Source organism: Scheffersomyces amazonensis, assembly GCF_036850825.1.
Source record: "Scheffersomyces amazonensis strain UFMG-HMD-26.3 chromosome Unknown RJT21scaffold_1, whole genome shotgun sequence".
NCBI lineage: Eukaryota > Fungi > Ascomycota > Pichiomycetes > Serinales > Debaryomycetaceae > Scheffersomyces > Scheffersomyces amazonensis.
This window is the reverse complement of record NW_027042741.1, coordinates 930,070-955,273: the sequence shown is the minus strand read 5'-3', so window position 1 is coordinate 955,273 and position 25,204 is coordinate 930,070. Positions and strand designations below refer to the sequence as shown.

Genomic DNA, 25,204 nt, shown 5'->3' with positions numbered 1-25,204 from the left:
ATATAGTCTCATTAAATACAAAATACTTTATTTAATAGTAATAATAAATAAATAAAATAACTAAAGAATTATAGAAATACTTATAATAATTCGATATAAAAGCTTTTTGAGCATTTATATCATAACTAAGAAGAACTACTGATGTCATAAATGGGAGTCATATTCACTTACTTACTTTGATAAAATCTCAGCAGATTCGAAAGACTTTTCAAATCTATCTCTAGTTTCCAAAGATGGTCTGTTCAACATACCTTCTAAAGCACCAGAGTATGGAGCCTTAGTCTTTCTTGGAGGATTTTGAGCCTTGACAATACCGAAATAGTTTTCATAAATGTTACCATCAAACTTACCAATAGCAGAGTTGATGATCATGTCTGATTGTTGGAAGGAATCAGTGTATGCAACAGTGTGTGGTCTTACCTTAGCTAATAATTGTGGAATATGAACTGAAGATAATTGACTAGTCAAGTCAGTAGAAACAACATTGAAAGTCAAGAAAACACCAGAGAATTTGTCTAATACAATAGTAGCAGCATATAATTCACCTAATAAGTTTAAGTATGGTTTCAAAGAAGCATCATCAAATTCATTGATTCTCTTAACAAATTCAGATAATAAATAGTGGTGAGCCTTTAATTTAGTAATGGTGACTAATTCAGAACCAACGTAATCAAAAGAGTTTACCTTAGCAGTCTTATAGGCAGCATAAGATAATCTAATAATAAGGACTTCAAGAGCTTTAACAATCTTATTTAAATCACTAAGGTCAGCAAGGGAATTTAACCAAGTCTTCTTACCATTACCTTCAACAAAATCTTTGGTATGAGTTAAGAAAGAAGAAGAACCCTTAACAACTTTACCATTTTCAATAACATTCCAAGTGTGCTTAACAATTGGCTTACCAATGTTAATACCAAGAACATTGTTATCACCTTCCCAAGTACATTGGACAACCCAATCGGTATAAGCTTTACCAAAACCATTGTAAGAAGAGTAACCATGACCACCACAAGATTGTCTACATTCATCAATGGTTTCAGCAGCTAACCAAGTAGCAGTAGCCTTCAAGGCACCAGAATCAATAAATAAGGATTTCATGGCTTCGATAGATTTGAAAATACCAGCTTCATCATTGGCATCGACAGCATCATCCAATTCATTTAAGGTTTCTTCAATAGTAGTTTCAACCTTCAAAGCACCAGCAGATGTAACATAGGCAGCAGCCAAGTATGGTAATAATCTTCTTTGATGTAATGGATAATCTAACAATTGAGTTTCTGGAAGATCTTCAGAATCATCAGCATCAAGAGCCTTTTGAGACTTGAATTGTCTTCTACCAATGGCATATCTTAAAGCAATAGTAGTCATTCTAGCAATCATTCTGTAAGAATCTAAAACCATCATAACTCTACCACCTAATAAAGCAGAATAAGATAATTGTTCTAATGGTGGTAAAGTAACATCACCTTGTGGAGAAACTTTACAGAACTTTTGTAACATAAAGTATCTTGGAATTCTTACATTAGAATATTGAATCCAACCATTATCGATACCATCTCTACCCATCTTAGCACCAATATCACCAACAGTAATACCTGGGTTTAAGTCATGGTTAGCATCTCTTAATGGGACAACAAAAGTTTTAACACCATAATCTTCACCATCAACAATTAATCTAGCATAGGTTGCAGCATGGGTAGCAGAGTGAGCTGCACCACCAATCCACCATTTAGTGGCACCAATATGAGGAGTATTAATAACAAATTCTTCATTTTCTTTATCATAAGTAGCAGTAGTTTCAATACCCATAACATTAGAACCATGAGCCAATTCAGTCATGGCAAAACATCCATAAATACCTCTAATATAGGCAGTATTTTTACCAAGAGCCCAATATTGTAATTGATCAGAAGTACCATTACCTCTAATACAAGAAAGGAAAAGACCTAAATTAACACCAATTCTAGTAGCAACTTGAGGATCAAAAACACCAATAATAGATAATCTTCTATTAAAATCTTGGAAATTTTCAACTTCAATATATCTGGAAATTCTGTTAATTTTTTCGGCAGTTAATTGACGTTGTTGTTCTTTATTTAACTCGTAATAGTTGAAATCAGCAGCTAAGATTGGATCTCTTTCCATTTGTTGAGTTAAATCCTTAATTAATTCAGCTCTTTCCTTAGAACCTTCTAAAAAGTAGTGCATCTTAACTGGATCCCAAGCATTTTGAGCTCTTTCCTTTGCAATGGAAGATTTTGGATCTGGAGGTGGGAGAGAACTCACAGTATTAGTAGTGTAAGCCATTATTATATAGTTATGATCTTAAAGTATTAGTGAATAAAAGGTTTGTAACTACTAAATAAAAAATCAAAAGAAGAATAATTAATTTTTCAATCAAAATGAAATTTAAATATTAACTGGGAAACAATCTTGTAGTTATATATTATTAATTACCGATAGTAGTAAAAACTATCAATTCCATTTTGCGATCACTATGATATTTTTACTCCACAGACACAATGAAAAATACTAAGTGTAAAAAAACTACCCATTCTATGTAAAAATCGGCTTAACCTGTAAAAATACATGTGGAAAATTGAACTTATCTGAGAAAGTTACCGAGGATAAGAATCTTTTACATGTTAACTCGATGGTTCACCCGAGGCACACATATAACCTGTAAAGTTTTACTCCGACAATCTTATTCTTGGTAATAATTATACGGATAAAGATCATGTGACTTTTGCAGGTTAACCCCAGACTTTTACAAGCTGAACTTTTACCGAAGGCTTGCTATTTCAAGTAATACCAGGCCAGACCGGATAATAACTTTGATAATAATGGTGAATAATACGCTTAATTGTTATTAATTATCATACGATTCATGAGTCCAGTGTTATTTTGATGGAATAAGTGTAAAATTAGCTACATTAGTGTTTACTAATTGTTTAAATTATTTTCTAAAATCCTTAATATAAGAAATTTAACTACTATTGAATTACCTGTAAAAATGTTCTCTACTGCTTTGCCTTTAAGATTATTAAGTGGTTCGATCTTTTCTTCATAATTATCTGAATCATTTAGAATCCGAACAACTTTATGATTCCGATCATATGTAACGGTTGTTTAAGGGGAAAAGTCAGTTCATGTTATTTACTGTATATCAAGTCCAATGTTTGGTCCGAGGACTGTTTCTTATCATTTTGCAAGTATGTTAAAATACCTAATTAGCATTAGATGACACAGTATCGGTCAAAAATTTATTAGTATATAGTTTACTTAAAGTATAAGTTTTGAATAGGTCGGCTTTAATAATCAGAATTTTCTGTCAACCGCATAATGTTCACAACTCTGTCGGGCTTTACTTCCCCCAACACATTTATTTAAACAACGATTACATTTTATCCTACACAAATACATTCTATACTAAACTAGATATGTTTATAGTTATCCTCTTGTGATTGTCAGACATGTTGTTCCACTATCTTCAGATTTTTTTCATTTTGTGGGGTAAAACGTTTCCACCCCTCCTTCTCTCATTTCTTAATTTTTTTTTGTTTTTCCATAGCGGATAAATCACATGGAATCATTTTGTAAAGACGTAATTAAATATACAGGATAAGATGACCATTCATATGATTTGTTCATGACAAATTCTGAGATGGTATGTATAGGTGGGTCTATGTGCTTATGATAAGAGACAAATAGATTAGTTAAAGCCGATGGATCCTACGTCATTTCTTTTTGAATTAATGAGTTTTCGGTTCGGTTATTTTACTCAAACAATGCACATAATTTATAGGAAAATAGAAAGTAGTCAAAGTAATGAGTTTAGAAGCTAGTTTCGACTTGTTTAATTTGCAGCCATATTTTCTTCATTGAAATGTAGTCTCTCTACTTAACAAAACGCTAAGAAAATCCCAAGGGAATCCAATATTGACTCTATTAGTATTCAATTAACGTTTAGTTACGCAGCGGATGTTACCCTTTTCAGCCAAATCTTACGCAGGTCAAGGGCCAAGTATAATTCAACACTTAGATCCAAAATTCAATACAAATCACAAATTTATATATATAGATATTATTTATTTACTATGGTTCTGGTCGCGTTAACATGTAGAATTGTTTAAATATATATGTACAGAAAGAAGAATGTAAGAATTGCCAATGAAATGTGTTAACTGTGCTAATTATTAGTAGCAGTTATACAATAATAAAATAAATAAAAGGATGAAGGAAGATACCCATACGAAATGAAAAAGTTATAAAAATAATGAAATTGACTCTGTGGTAGATCTAATAAAGGAATATCATAAAAATATAAAGATATTGGAGACCTTATGTGTGCTGTATAAGCTGACTATTAATCTTAACTTAATACTATTCATCTGTTTGATACCATAATTCATAATTATTCTCTTTCTCTTTCTCTTTCTATTTCTATTTCAATTCAAAAACAAAAAATCGTTACATTCGGTATATTGAAGATTTGACTTCTCTATGATTTTGCAATTATAATTGAGGAACAAGCATATCCATCAATGGAGATTGAATGAATAAAACTCCTAAACCGAAAAAGGTAGCGTTGAGGGCAACAGTAAAGAGTGGAGAATTCTTTATTTGTTCGAAGGTAGATTCTTCTTTAGCTTCTGGAGTGGCAAATCTTCCGGACATTGTTATTTATTACTTTATATGAATGAAAAACTGATATTGCTATGGGACTTCTCTTAAACGTTATTTTAATTTTGTCAACGAAAAATTTTCTGGCAAATCAAAGCACGTGCTTTGTGGTCACGAGCTTTAATGCCACAAAAATATAGAAATATCGAATAGCTAACAAAAAAAAAATTTAATATGAAAATCGTCTTCTTAGTTATATCAAGAGACATTAAAAGAATAGTTTGATTTTCTTCAGGTATTACCATGGCCTTTGTCAAAGTTGAATTAGGAGTCACTTCCGAAACCACATATTCTATTGCAGGAAAGCAAATTAAATTTAATAATGGAGAAGATATTAAACCATATGTTGAAGAATTAAATAAATTTAATAAAGTTACAAAGATTGATTTCTCAGGTAATACTATTGGTATTGAAGCTTCTAAAGTTCTTAGTGAAGCCCTTATTGGTAAGCATAAAGATTCTATAGTTGAAATCAATTTTTCAGATTTATATACTGGTAGATTAAATACTGAAATTCCTGATTCATTAGAATATTTATTACCTGCATTATTAAAATTGCCAAATTTAAAATATATTGATTTGAGTGATAATGCTTTTGGTTTACAAACCATTGATCCAATTGAAGCTTATTTAGCTAAAGCTGTATCTATTGAACATTTAATTCTTTCAAATAATGGTATGGGACCCTTTGCTGGTGCCAGAATTGGAGGATCTTTATATAAATTATCAAAGGCTAAATTAGCTGCTGGTAAACCTTCATTAAAGACATTTATTTGTGGAAGAAATAGATTAGAAAATGGTTCTATAAATTATTTATCGGTTGGTTTAAGAAATCATAAAGATTTAGAAGTAGTCAGATTATATCAAAATGGTATTAGACCAGCTGGTATTTCTAAATTAGTTGAAAAGGCATTACCTTTAAATAAGAAATTACAAGTATTAGATTTACAAGATAATACTATTACTACTTCCGGTGGAGTAAAATTAGCTAATTCTATTTCATCATGGGAAGATTTAGTTGAATTAAATCTTAATGATGATTTATTAAAGAAATCAGGATCTTTTGCACTTGTTGAAGCTTTACGTAAAGGACCAATCAGACCAAAATTAACTACTTTGAAATTACAATATAATGAATTAGAAGCTGATTCATTAAAACTTTTAGCCGAAATCATTGAAACTAAATTACCAAATTTAAAAATCTTAGAATTAAATGGGAATAGATTTGAAGAGGATTCTGAATATATTGAAAAAATCAATAGTATTTTTGAAGAAAGAGGTTTTGGTGAATTAGATGAATTAGATGAATTAGAAGATTTAGATAGTGAAGATGAAGATGAAGATGATGAAGATGATGAAGATGAAGAAGATTCTTTAGAGGAAGATCTTGATTTGGATGAATTAGAAAAGGAATTATCCGGTAAGAGTCTTGAAGAGAAAGATACTGATGTTGATGAAATTGCTAATGAATTATCAAAAGCTCATCTTAAATAGGTAAGTATATTTTGTATATGTATAATTAATAGATTTAAAGCATATATATTAGTAGTAGTGTAGTAATAGTGTAGTAGTACAGTAGTAGTAGTAATTACTGTTACTACTTGCACTATTAATTACACTAGTGTACATGTACATAATAACGCGTGAAAAATTTCACTAGTGAATAATTCACATCTGTATAATTTTCTAATTTTTCAATTTTCACTTTTCATAAATCCGAATTACCCCTTCAATTACTTTATAAATGTCTAGTCTCTATAAATTATCCATAAAGGGTATAAGGTCATTTGAGCCTGAACATGAAGAGACTATTCAATTTGGATTTCCCTTAACATTAATATGGGGTCAAAATGGGTGCGGAAAAACGACTATAATAGAATGTTTAAAGTATGCTACAACCGGTGATTTACCACCTAATTCAAAAGGAGGAGCATTTGTTAATGATCCAAGTTTATCCGGTAGATCTGTTGTATCAGGACAAATTAAATTAGCCTTTAGAAATGCCAATGGTAAATCAATGATTACTACTAGAACTGTTCAATTAACTAGAAAACATACAAGAGGTATAACCACCAATACTTTTAAAACTTTAGAAGGTCAATTAGCCACAATTGATGGAGGTAATAAAATTAGTATTTCAACAAAAAATGCTGAATTAGATACTCAAACTCCAATTTATCTTGCTGCTTCAAAAGCAATTTTAGATTATGTTATATTTTGTCATCAAGATGAAATGTTATGGCCCTTAAGTGAAGCTTCAGTATTAAAGAAAAGGTTTGATGAAATATTCGAAGCTTCAAAATTTACTAAAGTATTAGATAGTTTGAAAACAATAAAAAAGGATATGACTACCGATATAAAATTGATTGAACAAAGTGTCAAACATCTTAAACTTGATAAAGATCGAGCTAAAAAGGTTCATGATAGATTACAACAAATGAATGATTCTGTAGATCAATTCTCAGAAGAAATTAGTAATCTAAATATTCAAATTGAACAGAAGGAAAAGGAAGCTGAAGAACTTTTTGCATCCAATCAACAATTTCAAAAAACTCTTAGTGATTATGAAACTTTAAAAATTAAACAAGTAACCTTACAAGAACTGATTGAAAGAATGAAAAATTCAATTGAAGTATTAAATGATCCTTATGAAGATCTTATAAATAAACAAACTAATTTTAATAAAATAACTAAGGAAAAGCAAGATGATGTGGTAAGGTTGCAAAAAATTCAATCAAACTTAAATAATAAATTAGAAAGTAAAACCAATACTTATAATCAATTGATTAGATTAGAAGGATCTTTAAAATCAAAGGAATCTGACTATAATGGAAATTTAATGAAAATAGAAGAATTAATTAATGATAATGCCGAAGATTATAATTTCGAAGGTGTAGGAGATGTAAAGAAAGATTTAATTGAATTCAGTCTGATAGTAGAAAATAGTTTTGAAGATGCCAAGAAAGGTCTTGAAGATTATACTGATGAATTCAAACAGAATGATCAACTTAAGCAAAAGTATTTACAAGAAGTATTGGATTCTATAACTAGAGAGGAACAACATTTAAAATATAATAATAAAGAATTAAATTCCATTAAAGATAAATTATCTTTATTAAATCTTAAGATTGATGCATCAGATGCTGATGAAGATGAATTAATTTCTAAACGACTGGAATTACAAATTATTACTGAATCCTTAGATGAAAAGAAAAAGTCTACAGAAGGTAAAGATTTAGATGTAAAAATATCTAGTAGCAAAGCCAATCTTTCCAAATTAGAGTTTGAGTTGGAAGAAATATCAAAGAATATATCTGCCAGTAATGAACAAGCAGATCTTAGATCGAGGCTTTCATTTATAACTGACACGATTAATTCAAAGCTTAAGATTCAAAAGAAATTAACCACTAAGCATGGAGATTTATTCAAGGAACTTGTAGGAGTAGATCTTAATGTCAATGATGGAAAGGATAAATTCTTTGAAGTTTTCAATAAAGTTCAAAGTGAGCTTCGTGATCAGGATGACAAAACCAAACAACTTGAAAAGGAAATTGGTAATTTAAAGGCTAAAAGGGATGCTATTAATCAATCACTTAGTTCTCAGAATGTTCTGATTAATTCTCTAAAGGAAAAAATCACTAAAGTCTTAGAAGTAGATGAAATTGAATCTTATGATTCAATATTATCAGAACTTGAGAAGAGTTATAGTGATGTGATTGAAGATGTTAATACTGCCGAAGTTACAAAACAATTTAATATAACTGCCATACAAGTTGCAACTGATCATAAGCATTGTTTATTATGTAAAAGATCCTTTGAAGAACAAGGATTATCAAAATTCATCCAAGAATTACAAAATAGTGTAAATCAAGAAAAGATAAATAAAATTCAAGAGGATGCTGCCGATATTAAAAAGGAATTAGAAGATATTAGATCTGTCAATTCTTCTGTATTGTCTTATAGATCTACCGTAAAGTCAGCAGGTGATCTTAAAGGGGAATTAGTAAATGTTGAAGAATCAATAAAGAATGTGGAATTAAAGCTTAGTGAAGAAAACAAGAAAAATAAAGAATTACAACTGAAATTAGAACCATTGAATGATTTTAAAACAGTAATACAAGATATTGAAAGATCAATTAAAGAGATTTCTGATTTAAAGACTCAAGCTTCTCAATTAGAAAATCAATTAGGTGATTTCGGAACTGATGTTTTATCGATTACTGAATTACAGAGGTTACAACTGGAAAAGAATAGTGATATTAAGAAACTCAGAATAGTAATCAATGATGATACTGATCGTAGAAATGAAATTAGTAGAACTTTACAAAGATTGGAGAGTCAATTGAAGGATATTCAATTAAATATAAGTAATTTGGAAAGAAATTTAGCAGAAGTGACAAATTTGAAAAAGGCAGTTGAAGAATCAAAGGCCCAACTTGAAAAGCTTCGCATACAAGAAGAGTCAATTACAAAGATTTTAAAAGAGTTGGATGAAAACAAGATAGAAAGAAAAAAGGTTGTTGATGAATTCCGTAAACAAGGAGAGATTGTTATGAGAGAAAAGGAGTCGATCTTAAAGGATAGATCAGATCTCCGAGTAACATTTACTTCATTAAGTACAGCAATCAAAGAATTTGAATCTAATGACTTGGCTAAACTTCGGGAAAATGCCAAAGAAATCCAAGTTATAGTTGAAGAGAGAGATAAATTATCATTAGAGATTGAAGAAAATCTGAAAACAATTAGATTACTTGAGAAAGAAGTCAGTGAAGCTTCGAGAATTGAGCTTAATATTGTGGCTAACATCGATTACAGAGCTCAGTTAACCCAATTAGAAAATACCCACAATCAAATTAATGTTTTAGATTTAAACAATGCTCAAGCACAGAAGGAAGAATACCACGAGAAATCTAGAAAAATCAGACAAGAACTTAATGAATTAACATCTTCTCATGCAGGTAAAATAGGTGAAGTAAAGCAGATTAAAGATCAAGCAAAGGCTTTGCAGAAAGAATTACAAACAGAATACAAAAATGTCAATGAAAACTATCATGAAGAGTGGGTGAAGTTACAAACTAATATGTTGATTTCAAATGATATTCAAACATATTCTAAAGTACTTGACAATGCCATCATGAAATATCACAGTATTAAGATGGAAGATATAAATAGAATATTGAATGAGTTATGGTCTCAGACGTATAAGGGAACTGATATATCTTCAATTGCCATTAAAAGTGATGTGAATTTACAAGCTAAAGGTAATAGATCTTACAATTACAGAGTGGTAATGTATAAGGATACAAATGAACTTGATATGAGAGGAAGATGTTCTGCAGGTCAAAAAGTTCTTGCAAGTATCTTGATTAGATTAGCATTAGCTGAATGTTTTGGAGTCAATTGTGGTATGATTGCATTAGATGAACCAACAACCAATTTAGATTCAGAAAATGCTATTTCTTTAGCAGAAGCTTTGAACCATATCATTGAATATAGAAAAGCACAACTGAATTTCCAGTTAATTATTATTACCCATGATGAGAATTTCTTAACTCATATAAATGGAGGTAGATTTACTGATCATTTCTATAGAATTCAAAGAGATGAGAATCAAAGTTCCCGTATTTATAGTCTTCCAATAAGTAAAATGCAAGAGAATTAGTTTTAATTTTAATTAAATATTGTACATAGTCTAATAAGAAGAATTAAGTGCAGTGGTTTCAAGATCAATATGATAGTTTGAAGTACTGATTTGATAATCGTTGATTAATCTTTTCTTTTGTTCAGTTAGTTGTTTATCTTTATCCACCCAAGCATGCTCTATATATCTCTCTACCTTACTTCTCTTTTGGGGTAATCTTGAAAGAAATCTTGTTTTAACGAATATATGTACAGTAATTGGAGGTGATGATGAGGTAAATATATCAAACAAAGTAGGAGTAATGAATATGTTCTTTGGATTATTCAGTTCTCTCAGATAGAGTAGATTAATGTCATATATTTTAGTGAATTTAAAATTATTCAGCTTTTGAATGGCACTTACCAAATTAAATATACCAGAAAATCTTGGATAAAGAACATTTTCAAGGAGTGGTAAACAATATTTTGAACTCTGTTGTTGCTGAATTAAAGCATTCTCATGCGTAAATATATTTACTTCAGGAAACATAATCAACCACTCTGGAGTTCTACTGTGAAGAACCTTATAAAATACAGAATCTAGTAAAGATTCATCAAGTTCCCAATTTTCATCACATTTGGCCATATTAAATAATACTTTCCATGTGGGTACTCTCCATACTAAGAACCATGAAAAGAAGTTAACTCGTGGTAATACTATACTATTTTCAAGTTTGGAAGAATCAGTAGTAGTAGTACATGAATTTCTTGCCAAGTATGCTATTACAAAATGATCTGCAAGAGATACATGATTACTGAGTATTATTGCTGAATCTGTATCAATGTCATCACCAGTAATTTGAAATTTCACTTTATTGCGTTTCTAAAGATGTTAGTTATCCAATAGCTGAAGTTAGTAAACAAATAAGATTCTTACTTACTAAAAAATATATGCATAAGTCCCAAAACCTGGCGGCAAATAATCGTTTTATCTCATTTGAACTTTCTGGTAATATAAAATGTAACAATGAACAGAATACTGATATGAAGTGGTAGATGAATAAGAAAATTAATAATATTAATAATATTGTTATAGCCTTTAATCTCAAAAGGATATCTATAAATGTAGGCTCTTTCTCCAACTTTAAGCCAATATGTTTATTCAATTCCATAATATTTCTTAAATATTTTTATAGTAATTCCAATCAGTTAAGGATAAGATGAGATAACTAGTAGTCTGAAACTATAAACTATAAACTATACCAGGCGCTAGAAAACAATTTTATTTTGCAATTTTGCAATTCTCATTGGGTCTGCGTGCGGCTCAAATTTATTTTTGTCACAATGTGAAAATTTATAAGGAACCTCATCTAGAGCATTTAAATTTAATACTATCATTAGTATAATTTAAGCAAGACAAAGCAAAGTATAAAAAGATGTCTAGATTGATTGTTAAGGGTCTTCCCAAGTACTTTACTGAAGATAAGCTTAAGGAACACTTTTCCAAACAAGGAAATGTCACCGATGTCAAGTTGATGAAAAAGAGAAATGGAGAATCAAGAAGATTTGCATTCATTGGTTATAAATCTATGGCAGATGCTGAAGATGCTGTCAGATACTTTAATAACTCATTCATAGATACGGCAAGAATTGATGTACAACTTGCAAAAACATTTTCTGATCCAACAGTTCCATTATCTTTCAAAGAGAAGAGAAGATTGGATGAAGAAAGATTAAGAGAAAAAGAAGAAAGATTAATACAACAAGAAGAAGAACGTAAAATAAAAAAGACTAAAACTAGATCAACAATAGATGAAGAAATTCAAAATAATGAGAAATTGAAAGAATTTATGGAAGTAATGAAACCTTCAAGTCAAGTTAAATCCTGGGCAAATGACTCCATTGCTGATGGTTCAGGGGCTCCATCGGCTAAGGCTTTGGAGGATGCATTAGCATCACAAGATGTAGACGTCATAAGGAATACTTCTCATGTTATGCCAGCCAAAGAGGCAGAAAGTGATGACGAATATGAAGCATTTGGTCAAAACGAAATTAGTGACGAAAATGACGATGAACCTATGATGAACCTAAATGACATAGGTTCCAATGAAGAAGAATCTGAAGATTTAAAAGAGCAAGAAAACACTGCTGCTGATTCAAATATATCTGATCTTGATTGGTTGAAGTCGAGACGTATACGTATGAAGGAAAATGAAGAAGAATCAATTCAAGAAGAGTCAAAAAAGGATGAATCTGAAAAGTCTGTATCTAAGAAGAAGAAAGTAGTTGAGGCACCAATAGTAGAAGAAAATCCAGAAGAAGCCATTATAAATAAAATTTCAGAAACTGGACGTCTTTTCATTAGAAATATTTCTTACGAAGCCACTGAGGGCGATTTCCGTTCATTATTTGAAAAATATGGTGATCTTGAAGAAGTTCATATCGCTGTTGATACTCGTACTGGGAAATCAAAAGGTTTTGTTTATGTTCAATTTTCTAAGAGTGATGATGCTGTAGCAGCATATAATGCATTAGATAAAGATATTTTCCAAGGACGTTTATTACATATTTTACCTGGTGAAAGTAAGAAAGATCATAGATTAGATGAATTTCAATTAAAGAATTTACCATTGAAAAAACAACGAGAATTAAAGAGAAAAGATCAAGCCACTAAAAGTCAATTTAGTTGGAATTCTTTGTATATGAATAATGATGCTGTTTTAGAATCTGTTGCTTCATCCTTAGGTGTAACTAAGTCTCAATTAATTGATCCACAAAATTCTAGTTCTGCAGTAAAGCAAGCATTAGCAGAAGCTCATGTTATTGGTAATGTTAGGAAATATTTTGAAGATAGAGGTGTTGATTTAACTACTTTTGAAAGAAAAGAAAGGGATGATAAGATTATTTTAGTGAAGAATTTCCCCTTTGGTACAACAATAGAAGAAATTGGAGAGATGTTTTCTCAATATGGACAATTAAAAAGAATGTTAATGCCTCCTGCTGGTACTATTGCTGTAGTTGAATTTCGTGATGCTCCTAGTGCAAGATCGGCATTTGCAAAATTGGCGTATAGAAGATTCAAGAAAAGTATCTTATACTTAGAAAAGGGTCCAAAGGACTTATTTATTCGTGAACCTACAGCAAATGAAATTGTTAACCCATCTTCAGTAGAAGAAAAAGCCATAGAGGCTAAGGTAACTGCTACTGATGTTATGGAAACTGTTACTACACAAGAAGCTGATGATAATGAAGATATTATTGAAGGTCCAACAGTTTCAATATTTGTTAAGAATTTGAATTTCTCAACTACTTCTGAACAATTAAGTGATACATTTAAAGCTTTACCAGGATTTGTTGTTGGTACAGTTAAAGTTAAACCAGATCCAAAGAAATCAGGAGGTGTTTTAAGTATGGGATTTGGATTTGTTGAATTTAAAACTAAAGAACAAGCCAATGTTGCTATATCTACATTGGATGGTCATACTTTAGATGGACATAAGATTCAATTAAAATTATCTCATAGACAAGGTACTGGATCTAATAATTCTGCATCAAAAATTGAAAAATCTAAAAAATCTACAAAGATTATTATTAAGAATTTACCATTTGAAGCTACTAGAAAGGATATATTAGAATTATTTGGTGCATTTGGTCAATTAAAATCAGTCAGAGTTCCAAAGAAATTCGACAAATCTGCTAGAGGTTTTGCGTTTGTTGAATTTAATTTATTAAAAGAAGCAGAAAATGCTATTGATCAATTATCTGGTGTTCATTTACTTGGTAGAAGATTAGTTATGCAATTTGCTGAACAAGAATCTGAAGATGCTGAAGCAGAAATAGAAAAAATGACTAAGAAAGTTAGAAAACAAATGGCTACAAGAGAAATTGCCGCTGCAAGATTGACTGGAAAGGGTAAAATAGACTTAGAAGATAAAGATGGTGAAGACTTTGAATCTTTAACTAGTTAGTACAGTATTAGTTTTATATAGAGAGAGAGACATTTTTTTTGTCGCAAAAATACGGAGTAGATGGACTTGATTAATTTTTTGTAGCGGACCAGTCAATTTTTCATCTCTCTAACTAAAATTACTGCTACACTACAGCTATTGGTAAATACTCCCACTAAATAAATCGTAGGATGTTGCGACTTCCATTGTTTAGATCCATTGTTAATGTGTCGCAAAGAAACCAGTTCTATTCGAATGTTAATATAACTTCGTTAACTCATAGTTTAAAGAATTTGGCTAAATTGCCACCAAAGCTGGGATGTACTAAATATCTAACATCTAATGTTGAAGTTTTAGAGTCATCATTCGGACCAAATATATTCCGAAAATTAGTGTATAAAAGAGTGTTTAATCAAATGAGAAATGCTTCGCGCAATGATACATGGCAACGTTATAACAGATACTATAATCTGGGAAATTCAAATTGGAATAAATTAAAACGTCCAGCTATATTTACAGTATTATTCTGTGTTGGAACTACACTTGCTGTTCCTTATGTATTTCAATATACTCCTTTGGCATATTTTAAACGTCATCCAGATTATTTTGTTAGAGGTTTAATGGCTTTAAATGGTATAGTATTCTTATTATGGAAATTACCAGGTGCTTGGACATATTTAAATCGTTATGCCTTACTTCATAAAGATGGTTTAACATCTACTTGGTCAATGTTAGGTTCAGCATTTTCTCATCAAAACTTTATGCATTTATTTATTAATATGTTTGTCCTTCAATCATTCGGAACTTCATTATGTGCTACATTAGGAACTTCTGTTTTTACAGTTTTATATCTTAACTCAGCAGTTTTATCATCTTTTGCTTCTTTAGCTATTCCTCAACTTTTAAGGATGTCAACATCTGTTGCTTCTTTAGGAGCATCTGGTGCTATATTTAGTATATTTGGAGCTTTCTCATACTTATTCCCTCATACTCCTATTGCCTTCTTTTTCATTCCAATTCCAGGAGGAGCTTGGTTTGCATTTATAGGGGCTGCAGCATGGAATGTGGCCGGTATAATAGCCAGATGGGGTGCTTATGATTATGCAGCTCATCTTGGAGGAAGTATAGTTGGTGTATTATTTGCAGCTTACTATAAGAAGAAAGCTCAAGAAAGAAGAAGAAGAGTCACATATTTCTAGAATTTATCTTACAGGGAAAGGTATATTAAAAGTAAATATCCTCATATATATTGTACATAGGAAAATAATACATGGTAGTAAAAATCTAAATATACAGAATCATGCAAAAATGAATGCCTAAAGCTTTAAAATGCAAATGAGTATCAATCTATAATTAATCAAGCAAATGATACACCCTTCTTCTTCTTTTTAGAAGGTTCACTAGTTACAGAATCCTCTTCAGCTCTTCTTGCCTTTGCATTTTTTCTTCTACTAGCTCTTGCTAAATTAGCTTTACTTCTTAATTCATCCTTCTTACCTTCTAATTTATCTATCTTTTGTTGATCTTTACGTTCTAATTCTTTTCTCTTTAATTCTCTTATTTCTTCTAGTCTTCTAGATTTCTCTAATTTACTTTCATTGACTTGATCGTATTTATCATTTATACTTTTGACGAGTCTATTTAATGTTAATGCATCATTATCATCTACAAATTTCTTTCCCTTTTTACCTCTCTTAGCTTTTACACCAGGAACAATTGCCGTATTTAAAGTTGGAATTTCTAATTGATCTTCACGATACTCCTTACCACTTTTAGACCCATATAACCTTATCTTTTGTTGTTGCTTCTTAATTGCTGATTTTGATAATTTCTTAGTTTTAGACTTTGGAGTTAAGGTTGGTTGTGATGCAAGTAAATTTCTTGCCTTGGAATCAGTAAAAACTTCTGATTCCGAAGAACGAGTCTTGTTTTGACTCTTACTTCGTTTGGCAGTCTTGGATTGTCTAGGAGCCATTTATATTATGTTTGATATTAAATCTTAACACTAATTACATCGCTTTATAAAGGGTAAATTGAAAAAAAAATTAATACTATGAGATGTGCATCTCAAGATTTTCACGTGATTAGGTAAATACGAAAAACAAAAAAGAATTCCGATACCGGGAGTCGAACCCGGGTCTGCTCGGTGAAAGCGAACCGTGCTAGCCGTTACACTATATCGGACTTTTTATATCATAAAATATGCTAGGTTGCTCACAGTGTGTCTACACGTGATATTTATCACGTGATCCACCAAAAATCGTGATTTTAGTCACGATACTTTGCATGTGTTTATCATATTGGGCAGAAACTCTTCGTTTAAGAATCCCAACATTCATGTTTGATACTGTCAATGAAACCTAAGTCGTCTCCCAATACATACTCTTGTAAGTAGAAGTAAATTTTAAGAATTTATTGTTTTTTGTTATTTTGAATGAAAATCAATAGAAATTTATATGAACAACGTCAATCTTAACCATTTAATTTACTAGAGATTTGGTCAAAAAATCAGCTAACTTCATTATTAAAGATATTTACTATCTCTTGTCGTTTCCCTCTTTGGTAGTTGAATTATATAAATTATCTCTATTTTAATGTTTCCTTGCAGCTGTTAGTTTATTTTGCATAAGCCGCATATAGGGGTTGAATTACAAATTTAAAGCCAAATGGTCGGGGAATTGTAATTCTTAAATATTTCCTAAAGCCGATCTAGCTAATAATTTCCCTATACATGGTTACGACGTTGTATTTATACTAGGGTCACGGTTAGAGTTAATATACCTGGCTAATCCCCCATTACAGTAACGCAAAATTCTTGGAACTAACGTTCCTTGCGACTTCCCCTTTGGGACTATGCGCATTAACGGGCGGGATTCCCAGATAAGGCCCGAAAGGGAATAATTCAAAGCAGCTTAACTGAAGATAGGGGAAAAGCATGAATGGATAAGGGGTAAAGTGAATATAAGTGGGGGCATTGGTATCGTCTGTAAAGTTAGCAGCCATATAAAAAAAATGGAGAATGGAGAATAAATACTTTCCAGTAAGCCAAACTCCGCGTGAATATCTTTAACTGATAAGCTTTATCCCCCATGAAAAACTATAAATGACAATGAAATTTCATGTTTTTGGATTAAAGCAATGTTAACTACCATTAATATTACTTCGAAAAGTATTAAATTATTCTTAATAAGTATTCAGTAAAAGAAGCTAGCAATAATCGAAATGCCAAAAGATTCAATTCGTTACGTTACTAAGGTTGATTTATCAAAGCCCGGTGATCACCAACCACAAGTACACAACAGATGGCACCCAGATATCCCATTCACTGAAACCATCAAACCAGGGGAAACTGTTAAAGTCGAATGTTTAGATTGGACAGGTAATCAAATTGTCAATACTGATGATGCTGATGATGTGAAGTATGTTGACTTGACGAGAATTCATTATCTTTCTGGTCCATTCAATATTGAAGGTGCAAAACCAGGTGATTGTCTTGTAGTTGAGATTAAAGATGTTCAACCTTTGGAAAGACAACCATGGGGATATACTGGAATTTTTCATAAAGCAAACGGAGGTGGGTTCCTTGATTCTTTTTATCCAGAAGCTGCAAAAGCAATCTTCGATCTCGAAGGTATTCACGCTACTTCGAGACATATTCCAGGAGTGAAATTTACAGGTTTAATTCATCCAGGTATTATGGGTACAGCTCCATCTGCTGAAGTGTTGCAAGAATGGAATTCTCGTGAATCAACTTTAAAAGCTAGTATTCAACATAATCATGACACTTCTGTAGCAAATTTACCAGAACCAGTAAATGCTCATGCTGGTTTCGAAAGAAACCCAGAAATAATTGAAAAGATTGCTAAAGAAGGAGCTAGAACTATCCCTGGTAGACCAGAACATGGAGGAAATTGTGATATTAAGAACCTATCAAGAGGTTCAAAATGTTATTTTCCTGTTTATGTTGAAGGTGCCAAATTTTCGATAGGAGACTTACACTTCTCTCAAGGTGATGGGGAGATTTCTTTCTGTGGTGCTATTGAAATGGCTGGTGTAATTACTCTTCAATTCTCAATTATTCCAGGTGGAATGGAAAAATTGGCCTTGAAGTCACCCTTCTTTATTCCTGGTGATGTTCAAAACAATTATGGATCTTCTCGTTACTTAACATTCGAAGGATTTTCTGTTACTGAAACAGGTGAACAACAATATTTAGATGCCACTACAGCATATAGGCAAGCTTGTATTAGAGCAATTGAATATTTGAGAAGGTACGGCTATAATGACTATCAGATCTACTTATTATTATCGGCTGCTCCAGTTGAGGGACATATTGCAGGAATTGTTGATGTTCCAAATGCTTGTACCACATTAGGAATTCCTATGGACATCTTTGAATTTGATATCAGTCCTGAAGCAGCAGTAGCTCAAGAAGCTAGAGGTAATTGTGCTTTTGCTTCAGATTCAGAGCACCCAGTTATTTACAATTTTCCAGAGTTTAAAAAATAAAAACTAAATCCAGTTAGTTACTAAATAATTATTTAAAGTTAAAAATACGAAGAACTATTTAAAAGAAGTTTAATCTTCCTTCTTGTAATCTGGACCTTCATAAGGCTTACTTTCAGCTGGAGTGTTTAAGTCTTTTAAGTCATAAACAGGCCTTTCAGCAGTTGGAGTAATTCTGTAAGCTAAACGAGTTTCAGCAGTATCCCAATCTAAAACAGCAGAATGGTTGACTCTTCTGTTATCCCAAACAGCAACAGTGTTTGGTTCCCATCTTGCTCTAGCTTGTAAATCATGAGAATTGTTAATGTGATTGTATAAGAAATTTAATAAGTAATCAGATTCTTCTTCTTTCAATTCAACAATCTTTCTAGTGAAACCAGAGTTGACATAAAGAGCCTTTTGACCAGTAACTGGGTGAGTTCTAACAACTGGGTGAATATTTTGAACTGGTTCTCTCTTAACAACACCACCATTTCTCTTGGAAAAGTTAGCTTGTTCAACACCAGAGTGTAAAGCATGTAAACCTTCTAATCTCTTTTGGAAAGCTGGAGATAAACGGTTGTAAGCTTCAACAGTATCAGCAAAAAGGGTATCACCACCGGCTTCTGGACCTTCAACGACAGTAAAGAAGGTAGTACCTGGTGGTTGTAATTCATAAGAAACATCAGAGTGGAAACCAACTAAGTTGTTTCTATTTTCGAAAAGATTCTTAGCATCAGCACGTCTGTAAACAACGTGTAATTCAGGAGAAGTTCTTGGAGCACCAGAAGTTGGGTGAATATGTAATGGACCAAAGTGTTTACCAAATTCAACAGAAAATTCTGGACCCTTTGAAGCAAGATCTTGATCTCTAAAGACAACTAAACCTCTTTGAGCAACATATAAAGCTAATTCATTCTTACCTTCTTCAGTTAATTCAGAAATTTGAATACCACGAACTTCAGTACCTAATTTTGGAGTGATGTTCTTAGTAGTCACAACACCCTTTTTTAATAAGTTTGGTAAAGCTGGGTCAGCTTTTAAACCAGGATCTTTATGTTCATAAAATTTTAAAGGTTCATACTTTTCCTTTCTGTTCCAGGTTGGTAAATATTCTGGAGCCTTTGAAGTAGCACGATGTTCCTTAGCGACAGTTAAGAAACCTTCTTCTTCATCTTCATCTTGAATTCTGGAATAGACAGTGTTTGGGTTAGTGTAACGAACTGGAGCCATTTTTGTAATAGTGTTTTAGTTGTTTGGTTAATTACTGATCTTATATTTCTATTTTAATAAATCAATTGACATATTGATGATCTTTTATACCATTTAGATTGGTTAAATCTGGGGGTAGCACAAAAGCTATGGCTGAAAAATCCTTTTTGGAAGTGTTGCACATTCTTATTCTCGATCGCTCAATCTTTCGCAATTGTGGCTACTGACCCCAAAAAAGATCAGATCCACACCGATTATCGTTAGACTCCAAAAATACCAACAAAGAAGTATATGAAGGAGATCTCGGTCCAATAGACGAATTAGGAAATAGATTAGTAATGAGAACATGTCATATTTGCACGTTTAGACTACTTTTGGAAACTTATCCCCGATAATAACTTTTTATTAACACAGCCTGATAAAGCAAATTATCGGACTATTTATCCATGCAAAAATCACATATATGACGAAATAATTACCAAATTTTCAGAGAAATTTCCTAATAAACTGTTGTTATATGTATTACAAGTTATTGAAATTATACTAGTTTACAACGAATAGTTATGTCTTATTCTATTTTTTATTAATGTAGTTTAATTTTAAGGTGACTCTATTGTTTTGTTTTACAATAGTCATCTCCACAATTGGTTAGAGTTCACTTATTCCGATCCGAATGTTACTTAGCCCAATATAAAGAATGTAAATTTCAGTCGTTTATGATAATGCATAGCAAGGGATAAGAACTGTGAATTCTTAGATAGTGGCATATGAATGAATCAACTCAATGAGGAATTGACAACTTCTTACAATATATTGCTACAATTGTGAAGTAGAATTTTAGCCATCTTTTTAGCCATATTTGACATGAGTGGTAATTTTCTAAAATTACTGCTTGGTACCTTCTGTTCAGCCTCTCAATCGATTGATAGTGTATCGGAGTTGAGCGATAGATCCGCGATAAGGAAAAAAAAAATTGGAACCACATAGTTAGACACCAGTAAAAATGACGTATGTAGCATAAACTCTTGAGCTCGCTAAGAGATGGTTATTAATTATAGTGAAGATGAAGATAGAGATGGAGTGCAATTCAATTGGAATTTGTTTCCTTCTACTCGGTTGGAGGCATCACAATTATCAACTCCATTAGGATGTCTCTATCAACCCCTTAGAAGTACTTCAACATGTATAACTGGACCCCCAGTTGTATGTTCAACATGCAAGAATTTCATCAGCCCATTCAGTAGAATTGATCAAACAATTAATATGTGGTGGTGTTCAATGTGTGGAAAGAAATCATTTTTGCCGGATCATTTTGTTGCCCCATCTGAAGGTCAACAATGTCCATCACAGTTGAAAATTAATTCTTCCAATATAGCATATGAATTACCTGAAGACATAGATAACAAAGTATCTGCAGGACTTCCTTTTACATATGTATTTGTTATTGATGTATATAAACATATTGATGAATTAGAAGAAGATGGTTTCACAAGTTTAATTGACTCTATCATTCAAAGTATAGAGAGAATTCCTAATGGTAGTTTGATTGGATTAGTGACATTTGAAGAATCTGTACATGTTCATCAATGGGGAAGTTCCGAAACTTTTTCGTTTGATAAAGAATTTCTTTCTAAAAGTATTAGTAAAAAGAGTAAAAAGCCTGATTATAATGCAATTTGGACTTCTTCCGTCAGTGATGCAGTAATTGAAAAGATAGGACTTTCTAAGAATTCACTTCTGTTTGACCATAAATCCAGTCCGTTAGTAAAACATAATATTCTACAAGAATTAAACGAAAGTTCAAAACTGAGAATAATATCTCAAGTAAAAGGTTTAAAACCAAAAATATGTAATTCATACAAACCAAGTCGGTCATCAGGTCTTGCACATTATATCACTACAATTCTTTTGTCGAGTTATTCATTCAAAGATTTCATTGGTAAAGTAATCTTTGCTACTAGTGGACCAGGAACAAACTTCCCTGGTATCATTGTTAATCCAGAACAAAAGGAAATTATACGGTCTCATGCTGATATTGAAAAATTGAATGCTCCAAATTTCTTATCGAGCCTGAAGTTTTATCAGACTTTGGGATATATTGCCAGTGGTCAAACTTTAGAAAGATCATGGTCTATAGCTAGTTCTGCATCGGTGAAAACCACTGATTATGACATTAATCCATCTAGTCCAAAGTGGTCGGTTGATATCTTTACTGGATCTTTGGATCAAACAGGAATTTATGAAATGAGAGCAGTTTCAACTCATACAATGGGAAAGATATATCTTTCTGATTCCTTTAAATCTAATCAATTTAAAAAATCATTTATTAGTGCTATAGATATTACTAAACTGTCATATAGGAATATCTTAACTATACTGACATCTCAAAATCTTAAGATATCTAGATTTATAACTACAGGAGGTTATGCCTTACCTTCTTCGTATACTAAAAGAGGAGAGAAATATTTTGCAAGTTATCATGAGAAGATATCTGATACACTTACTAAATTTGACTCGGCTATTCAGAAGAAGAATTTTACAAATCGATGGCAATTCAATACTTTATTAAAAGATGATACAATTGCATTATTTTTAGAAATGAATACGGCTCGATCATCTAAAGATATTACAACCAACGATACAAAAGAAGTATTTATTCAATTTCAATTGAAATATTGGGATTTCACCAAAGGGAAATGGATATTGAAAGTAACAACTGTTCAAAGACCAACTACTGTATCAATTATATTACAGAAGAGTGATATACTTAGGGAAAGAGAAATTCTTCTCAGTTTTAATCAAAGGTGTTGGACAATTTTATTGGCACGATTACTTATTCAGAAGATTGATACAACATTAGGATTTGGAGAATTTGATAATTTGATTGAATTAATGGATGAAGTGTTAATTAAATTACTTTATCATTTTGGTGGTTTATCTTTGAAAGTCAATTCAAGTTCTGCAGACAGATCGAACCCTTATCTTATACTTCAACAAATTTATGAAATCAACGAAAACTTTAAGGATTTGCCATCATATATTTATAATTTGAGAAGGAATCCTCAATTAATAAGAATTTTCAATTCAAGTCCTGATGAAACTGCGTATTATCACAGTTGGTTCTTAAGAATGAATGGCGATATTTCTATTAATGCTATTCAACCAAAACTATATAAGTTGATCAATGATAGTGAAGAAGAGATACCATTGAATTCAAATTGTTTGAGCTTACCTCCAAGGACATTCTTACTTATGAATACAGTTTTCCAGATAATCATATATTACATTAGGGATGCAGAAGCTTCCAAATTGGATTTACATCATTCACAAAATGACCATTTAGTAGAGACAAGAGATAATAGTATTTTACCTGCCTTGACATTTATTGAAAGTCATATGACAAAGTATAACTCATTCATTCCGAAATACATTGTAACTCAAACTAATCATTCTCAAAGTCGATTCTTAATTGCGAGATTAAATCCCATTGAAAAAGATGAACCTAAATTTAGCCAAGCTAATGTAGATAATAAGATTAATGAAGGAGGTATATTTCGATTCTTTAAGAAAAAGGATAAGAAAAATAATTCTACAATTAGTTATGATTTACTTATGACGGATGATATGAGTCTTAAACAATATTATGATATTCTAGTTCGTGCAATTAAAGTATATAAAGTGGGACTGGAATAGTACAAAAATTAAATAGATTTAATAAAAGTTAATACAGTTTCAATGAAATCATCGACTGCGGTTTCATCTGAACCAGGACCAATATCATGCGTAGCACCTTGTAAAATTTTACTTAAAGGTGACCAGTATTTAGGATTAGTAGCATCTTTCCATGAATCAATTAATTTTTGACGATTAACATAATCTGGTACAAATTCATCTTTGGATCCATAGAGGACCAATAATGGCTTTTCAATTTTTCCAAACGATAAAGCATAATCATCAGAAGTTAAATAACTTGAAAAATAATCATCATCACCACGAGGATGACTCAATGAATAAAATCTATAAGCAGTAATGGGAGTACCAAAAGCTATTCTTCTAAATTTTTCAGGTAGAACATGATTTTGTTTATTTTGAGAGATATAATCATCATATACTTCTTGAACCAACTTATTAAATTCAGGGATCGATAATTTTGAAGAAACCTGAAGTCCTTCAACATCAGATACAGGAGCTTGTAAGATTCCCGCTTGAATGGCAGTTTCCTCATCAAAATTTGGTTCATGAGAGAATTTAGAAAGATATTCAATTGTATCTTGACAACCCGTAGAATGACCCAATAAAACTACTTTTTTACGATTTCCACCCTTTTCAGATCTTAAATATTTGATTAGTTTGGATATATCTTTTGTATCATTCTTAAGTGAAGATGTTCCCCAACCTTGATAAGATGATTTAAATAGTAATTGTATGAGTACCCAATCACTATTTGATTTACTAATTGATTCTGCTAATTTGGGTATATATGGTACATCTAACAAACCATTACTTAATCCATGAATAAATATAACTACATTGGGTGCTAAATTTTGAGGATTCGATGTAAATTCAAATGCCGTTTTATTGGGCCCATAATGATGTAAGATCCCCACTTGTGGACTGGCCAAATCAAATTCGTTACCTGGCATTTAATCAATTACACAATTGCTAAAAATATGACTATTAGAACTTAATGGCTGAATAAGTCAATAGGGTAATCGATTGGTGATACTCCACAGTTCATTTCGGCTAAGATAAGATCCTGCACACAAGCAGAAACATTGATAGAGGACCTGTAAAGGGGACAGGACGTGTATTCACCAAAAGGAAGACGACAAAAGCTTGTTTCATAAGTTTATTACCAGTCCAGCACAAAAACACGAAAAGTTCTAGTTCCAAAAAAAGCAACAGCGAACAAAAGCAATTCACAATAGAAATCTCTTGCACCACACGACCCCCTCATCATAATAAATAGAAACTTTTGTTAGAGATCCTTTAAGGAGAAGGCACAGCTGAAAAAGCATAACACTAAAAAAATGTATAGCAAAAAAAAAAAAAAAAAAGAGATCGTTTACGTGAGAATCATCAACAAGAATTGCCAACTCATTCATACTACAAGTTATAGAGAGTGTATAGTTTGACTTTATACTGACCGGTTCATTCGACAATAGAACCAAGCTTCCCACAACAGACTTTTACCAATAGGGCTTATCTTAATAGACGTGATAGAGCAACCAACTAATAACTGCGTGCCTTAACATCCC

General features: G+C 31.6%; 12 protein-coding genes and 1 non-coding gene across 13 annotated transcripts; 6 read left to right on the top strand and 7 right to left on the bottom strand. All coding sequences in view use genetic code 12, as the record gives it.

Moving 5' to 3' along the window:
• Nucleotides 1–6: 6 nt before the first annotated feature.
• POX1-3 (acyl-CoA oxidase) lies at nt 7–2,476 on the bottom strand. The gene has a single exon (XM_064880581.1). The coding sequence runs from the start codon at nt 2,305–2,307 to the stop codon at nt 172–174; it is 2,136 nt and encodes a 711-aa protein (XP_064740798.1). The 5' UTR covers nt 2,308–2,476; the 3' UTR covers nt 7–171.
• Nucleotides 2,477–4,066: 1,590 nt separating this feature from the next.
• On the bottom strand, nt 4,067–4,697 carry TOM6 (Tom6p). Its single transcript, XM_064880580.1, has one exon. The coding sequence runs from the start codon at nt 4,675–4,677 to the stop codon at nt 4,516–4,518; it is 162 nt and encodes a 53-aa protein (XP_064740797.1). The 5' UTR covers nt 4,678–4,697; the 3' UTR covers nt 4,067–4,515.
• A 182-nt stretch (nt 4,698–4,879) lies between these two features.
• RNA1 (GTPase-activating protein) lies at nt 4,880–6,239 on the top strand. Its single transcript, XM_064885770.1, has one exon. It carries the CDS (start codon nt 4,927–4,929, stop codon nt 6,175–6,177), a length of 1,251 nt encoding a protein of 416 aa, XP_064740796.1. The 5' UTR covers nt 4,880–4,926; the 3' UTR covers nt 6,178–6,239.
• Nucleotides 6,240–6,410: 171 nt separating this feature from the next.
• Nucleotides 6,411–10,475, top strand: RAD50 (MRX complex DNA-binding subunit). The gene has a single exon (XM_064880579.1). The coding sequence runs from the start codon at nt 6,428–6,430 to the stop codon at nt 10,343–10,345; it is 3,918 nt and encodes a 1,305-aa protein (XP_064740795.1). The 5' UTR covers nt 6,411–6,427; the 3' UTR covers nt 10,346–10,475.
• On the bottom strand, nt 10,361–11,700 carry RJT21DRAFT_132105 (uncharacterized protein; the record flags this gene model as incomplete). Its single annotated transcript, XM_064883108.1, has 2 exons — nt 10,361–11,185; nt 11,668–11,700. 2 exons carry the CDS (start codon nt 11,698–11,700, stop codon nt 10,376–10,378), a joined length of 843 nt encoding a protein of 280 aa, XP_064740794.1. The 3' UTR covers nt 10,361–10,375.
• Nucleotides 11,686–14,383, top strand: RJT21DRAFT_90676 (RNA-binding ribosome biosynthesis protein). The gene has a single exon (XM_064885644.1). It carries the CDS (start codon nt 11,739–11,741, stop codon nt 14,268–14,270), a length of 2,532 nt encoding a protein of 843 aa, XP_064740793.1. The 5' UTR covers nt 11,686–11,738; the 3' UTR covers nt 14,271–14,383.
• RJT21DRAFT_117082 (rhomboid protease) lies at nt 14,384–15,524 on the top strand. The gene has a single exon (XM_064880578.1). The coding sequence runs from the start codon at nt 14,441–14,443 to the stop codon at nt 15,446–15,448; it is 1,008 nt and encodes a 335-aa protein (XP_064740792.1). The 5' UTR covers nt 14,384–14,440; the 3' UTR covers nt 15,449–15,524.
• On the bottom strand, nt 15,525–16,327 carry RJT21DRAFT_117081 (uncharacterized protein). Its single transcript, XM_064880577.1, has one exon. It carries the CDS (start codon nt 16,222–16,224, stop codon nt 15,607–15,609), a length of 618 nt encoding a protein of 205 aa, XP_064740791.1. The 5' UTR covers nt 16,225–16,327; the 3' UTR covers nt 15,525–15,606.
• A 34-nt stretch (nt 16,328–16,361) lies between these two features.
• On the bottom strand, nt 16,362–16,433 carry RJT21DRAFT_t6. The gene has a single exon. It is a non-coding gene; the product is annotated as a tRNA-Glu (tRNA).
• Nucleotides 16,434–17,362: 929 nt separating this feature from the next.
• Nucleotides 17,363–18,793, top strand: RJT21DRAFT_9964 (uncharacterized protein). Its single transcript, XM_064885765.1, has one exon. It carries the CDS (start codon nt 17,472–17,474, stop codon nt 18,756–18,758), a length of 1,287 nt encoding a protein of 428 aa, XP_064740790.1. The 5' UTR covers nt 17,363–17,471; the 3' UTR covers nt 18,759–18,793.
• RJT21DRAFT_9965 (uncharacterized protein) lies at nt 18,794–20,067 on the bottom strand. The gene has a single exon (XM_064885766.1). The coding sequence runs from the start codon at nt 19,965–19,967 to the stop codon at nt 18,828–18,830; it is 1,140 nt and encodes a 379-aa protein (XP_064740789.1). The 5' UTR covers nt 19,968–20,067; the 3' UTR covers nt 18,794–18,827.
• A 901-nt stretch (nt 20,068–20,968) lies between these two features.
• On the top strand, nt 20,969–23,815 carry RJT21DRAFT_9957 (uncharacterized protein). Its single transcript, XM_064885764.1, has one exon. It carries the CDS (start codon nt 20,988–20,990, stop codon nt 23,637–23,639), a length of 2,652 nt encoding a protein of 883 aa, XP_064740788.1. The 5' UTR covers nt 20,969–20,987; the 3' UTR covers nt 23,640–23,815.
• On the bottom strand, nt 23,648–24,785 carry RJT21DRAFT_132103 (uncharacterized protein; the record flags this gene model as incomplete). Its single annotated transcript, XM_064883107.1, has 1 exon — nt 23,648–24,785. Exon 1 carries the CDS (start codon nt 24,587–24,589, stop codon nt 23,648–23,650), a length of 942 nt encoding a protein of 313 aa, XP_064740787.1. The 5' UTR covers nt 24,590–24,785.
• Nucleotides 24,786–25,204: the final 419 nt, after the last annotated feature.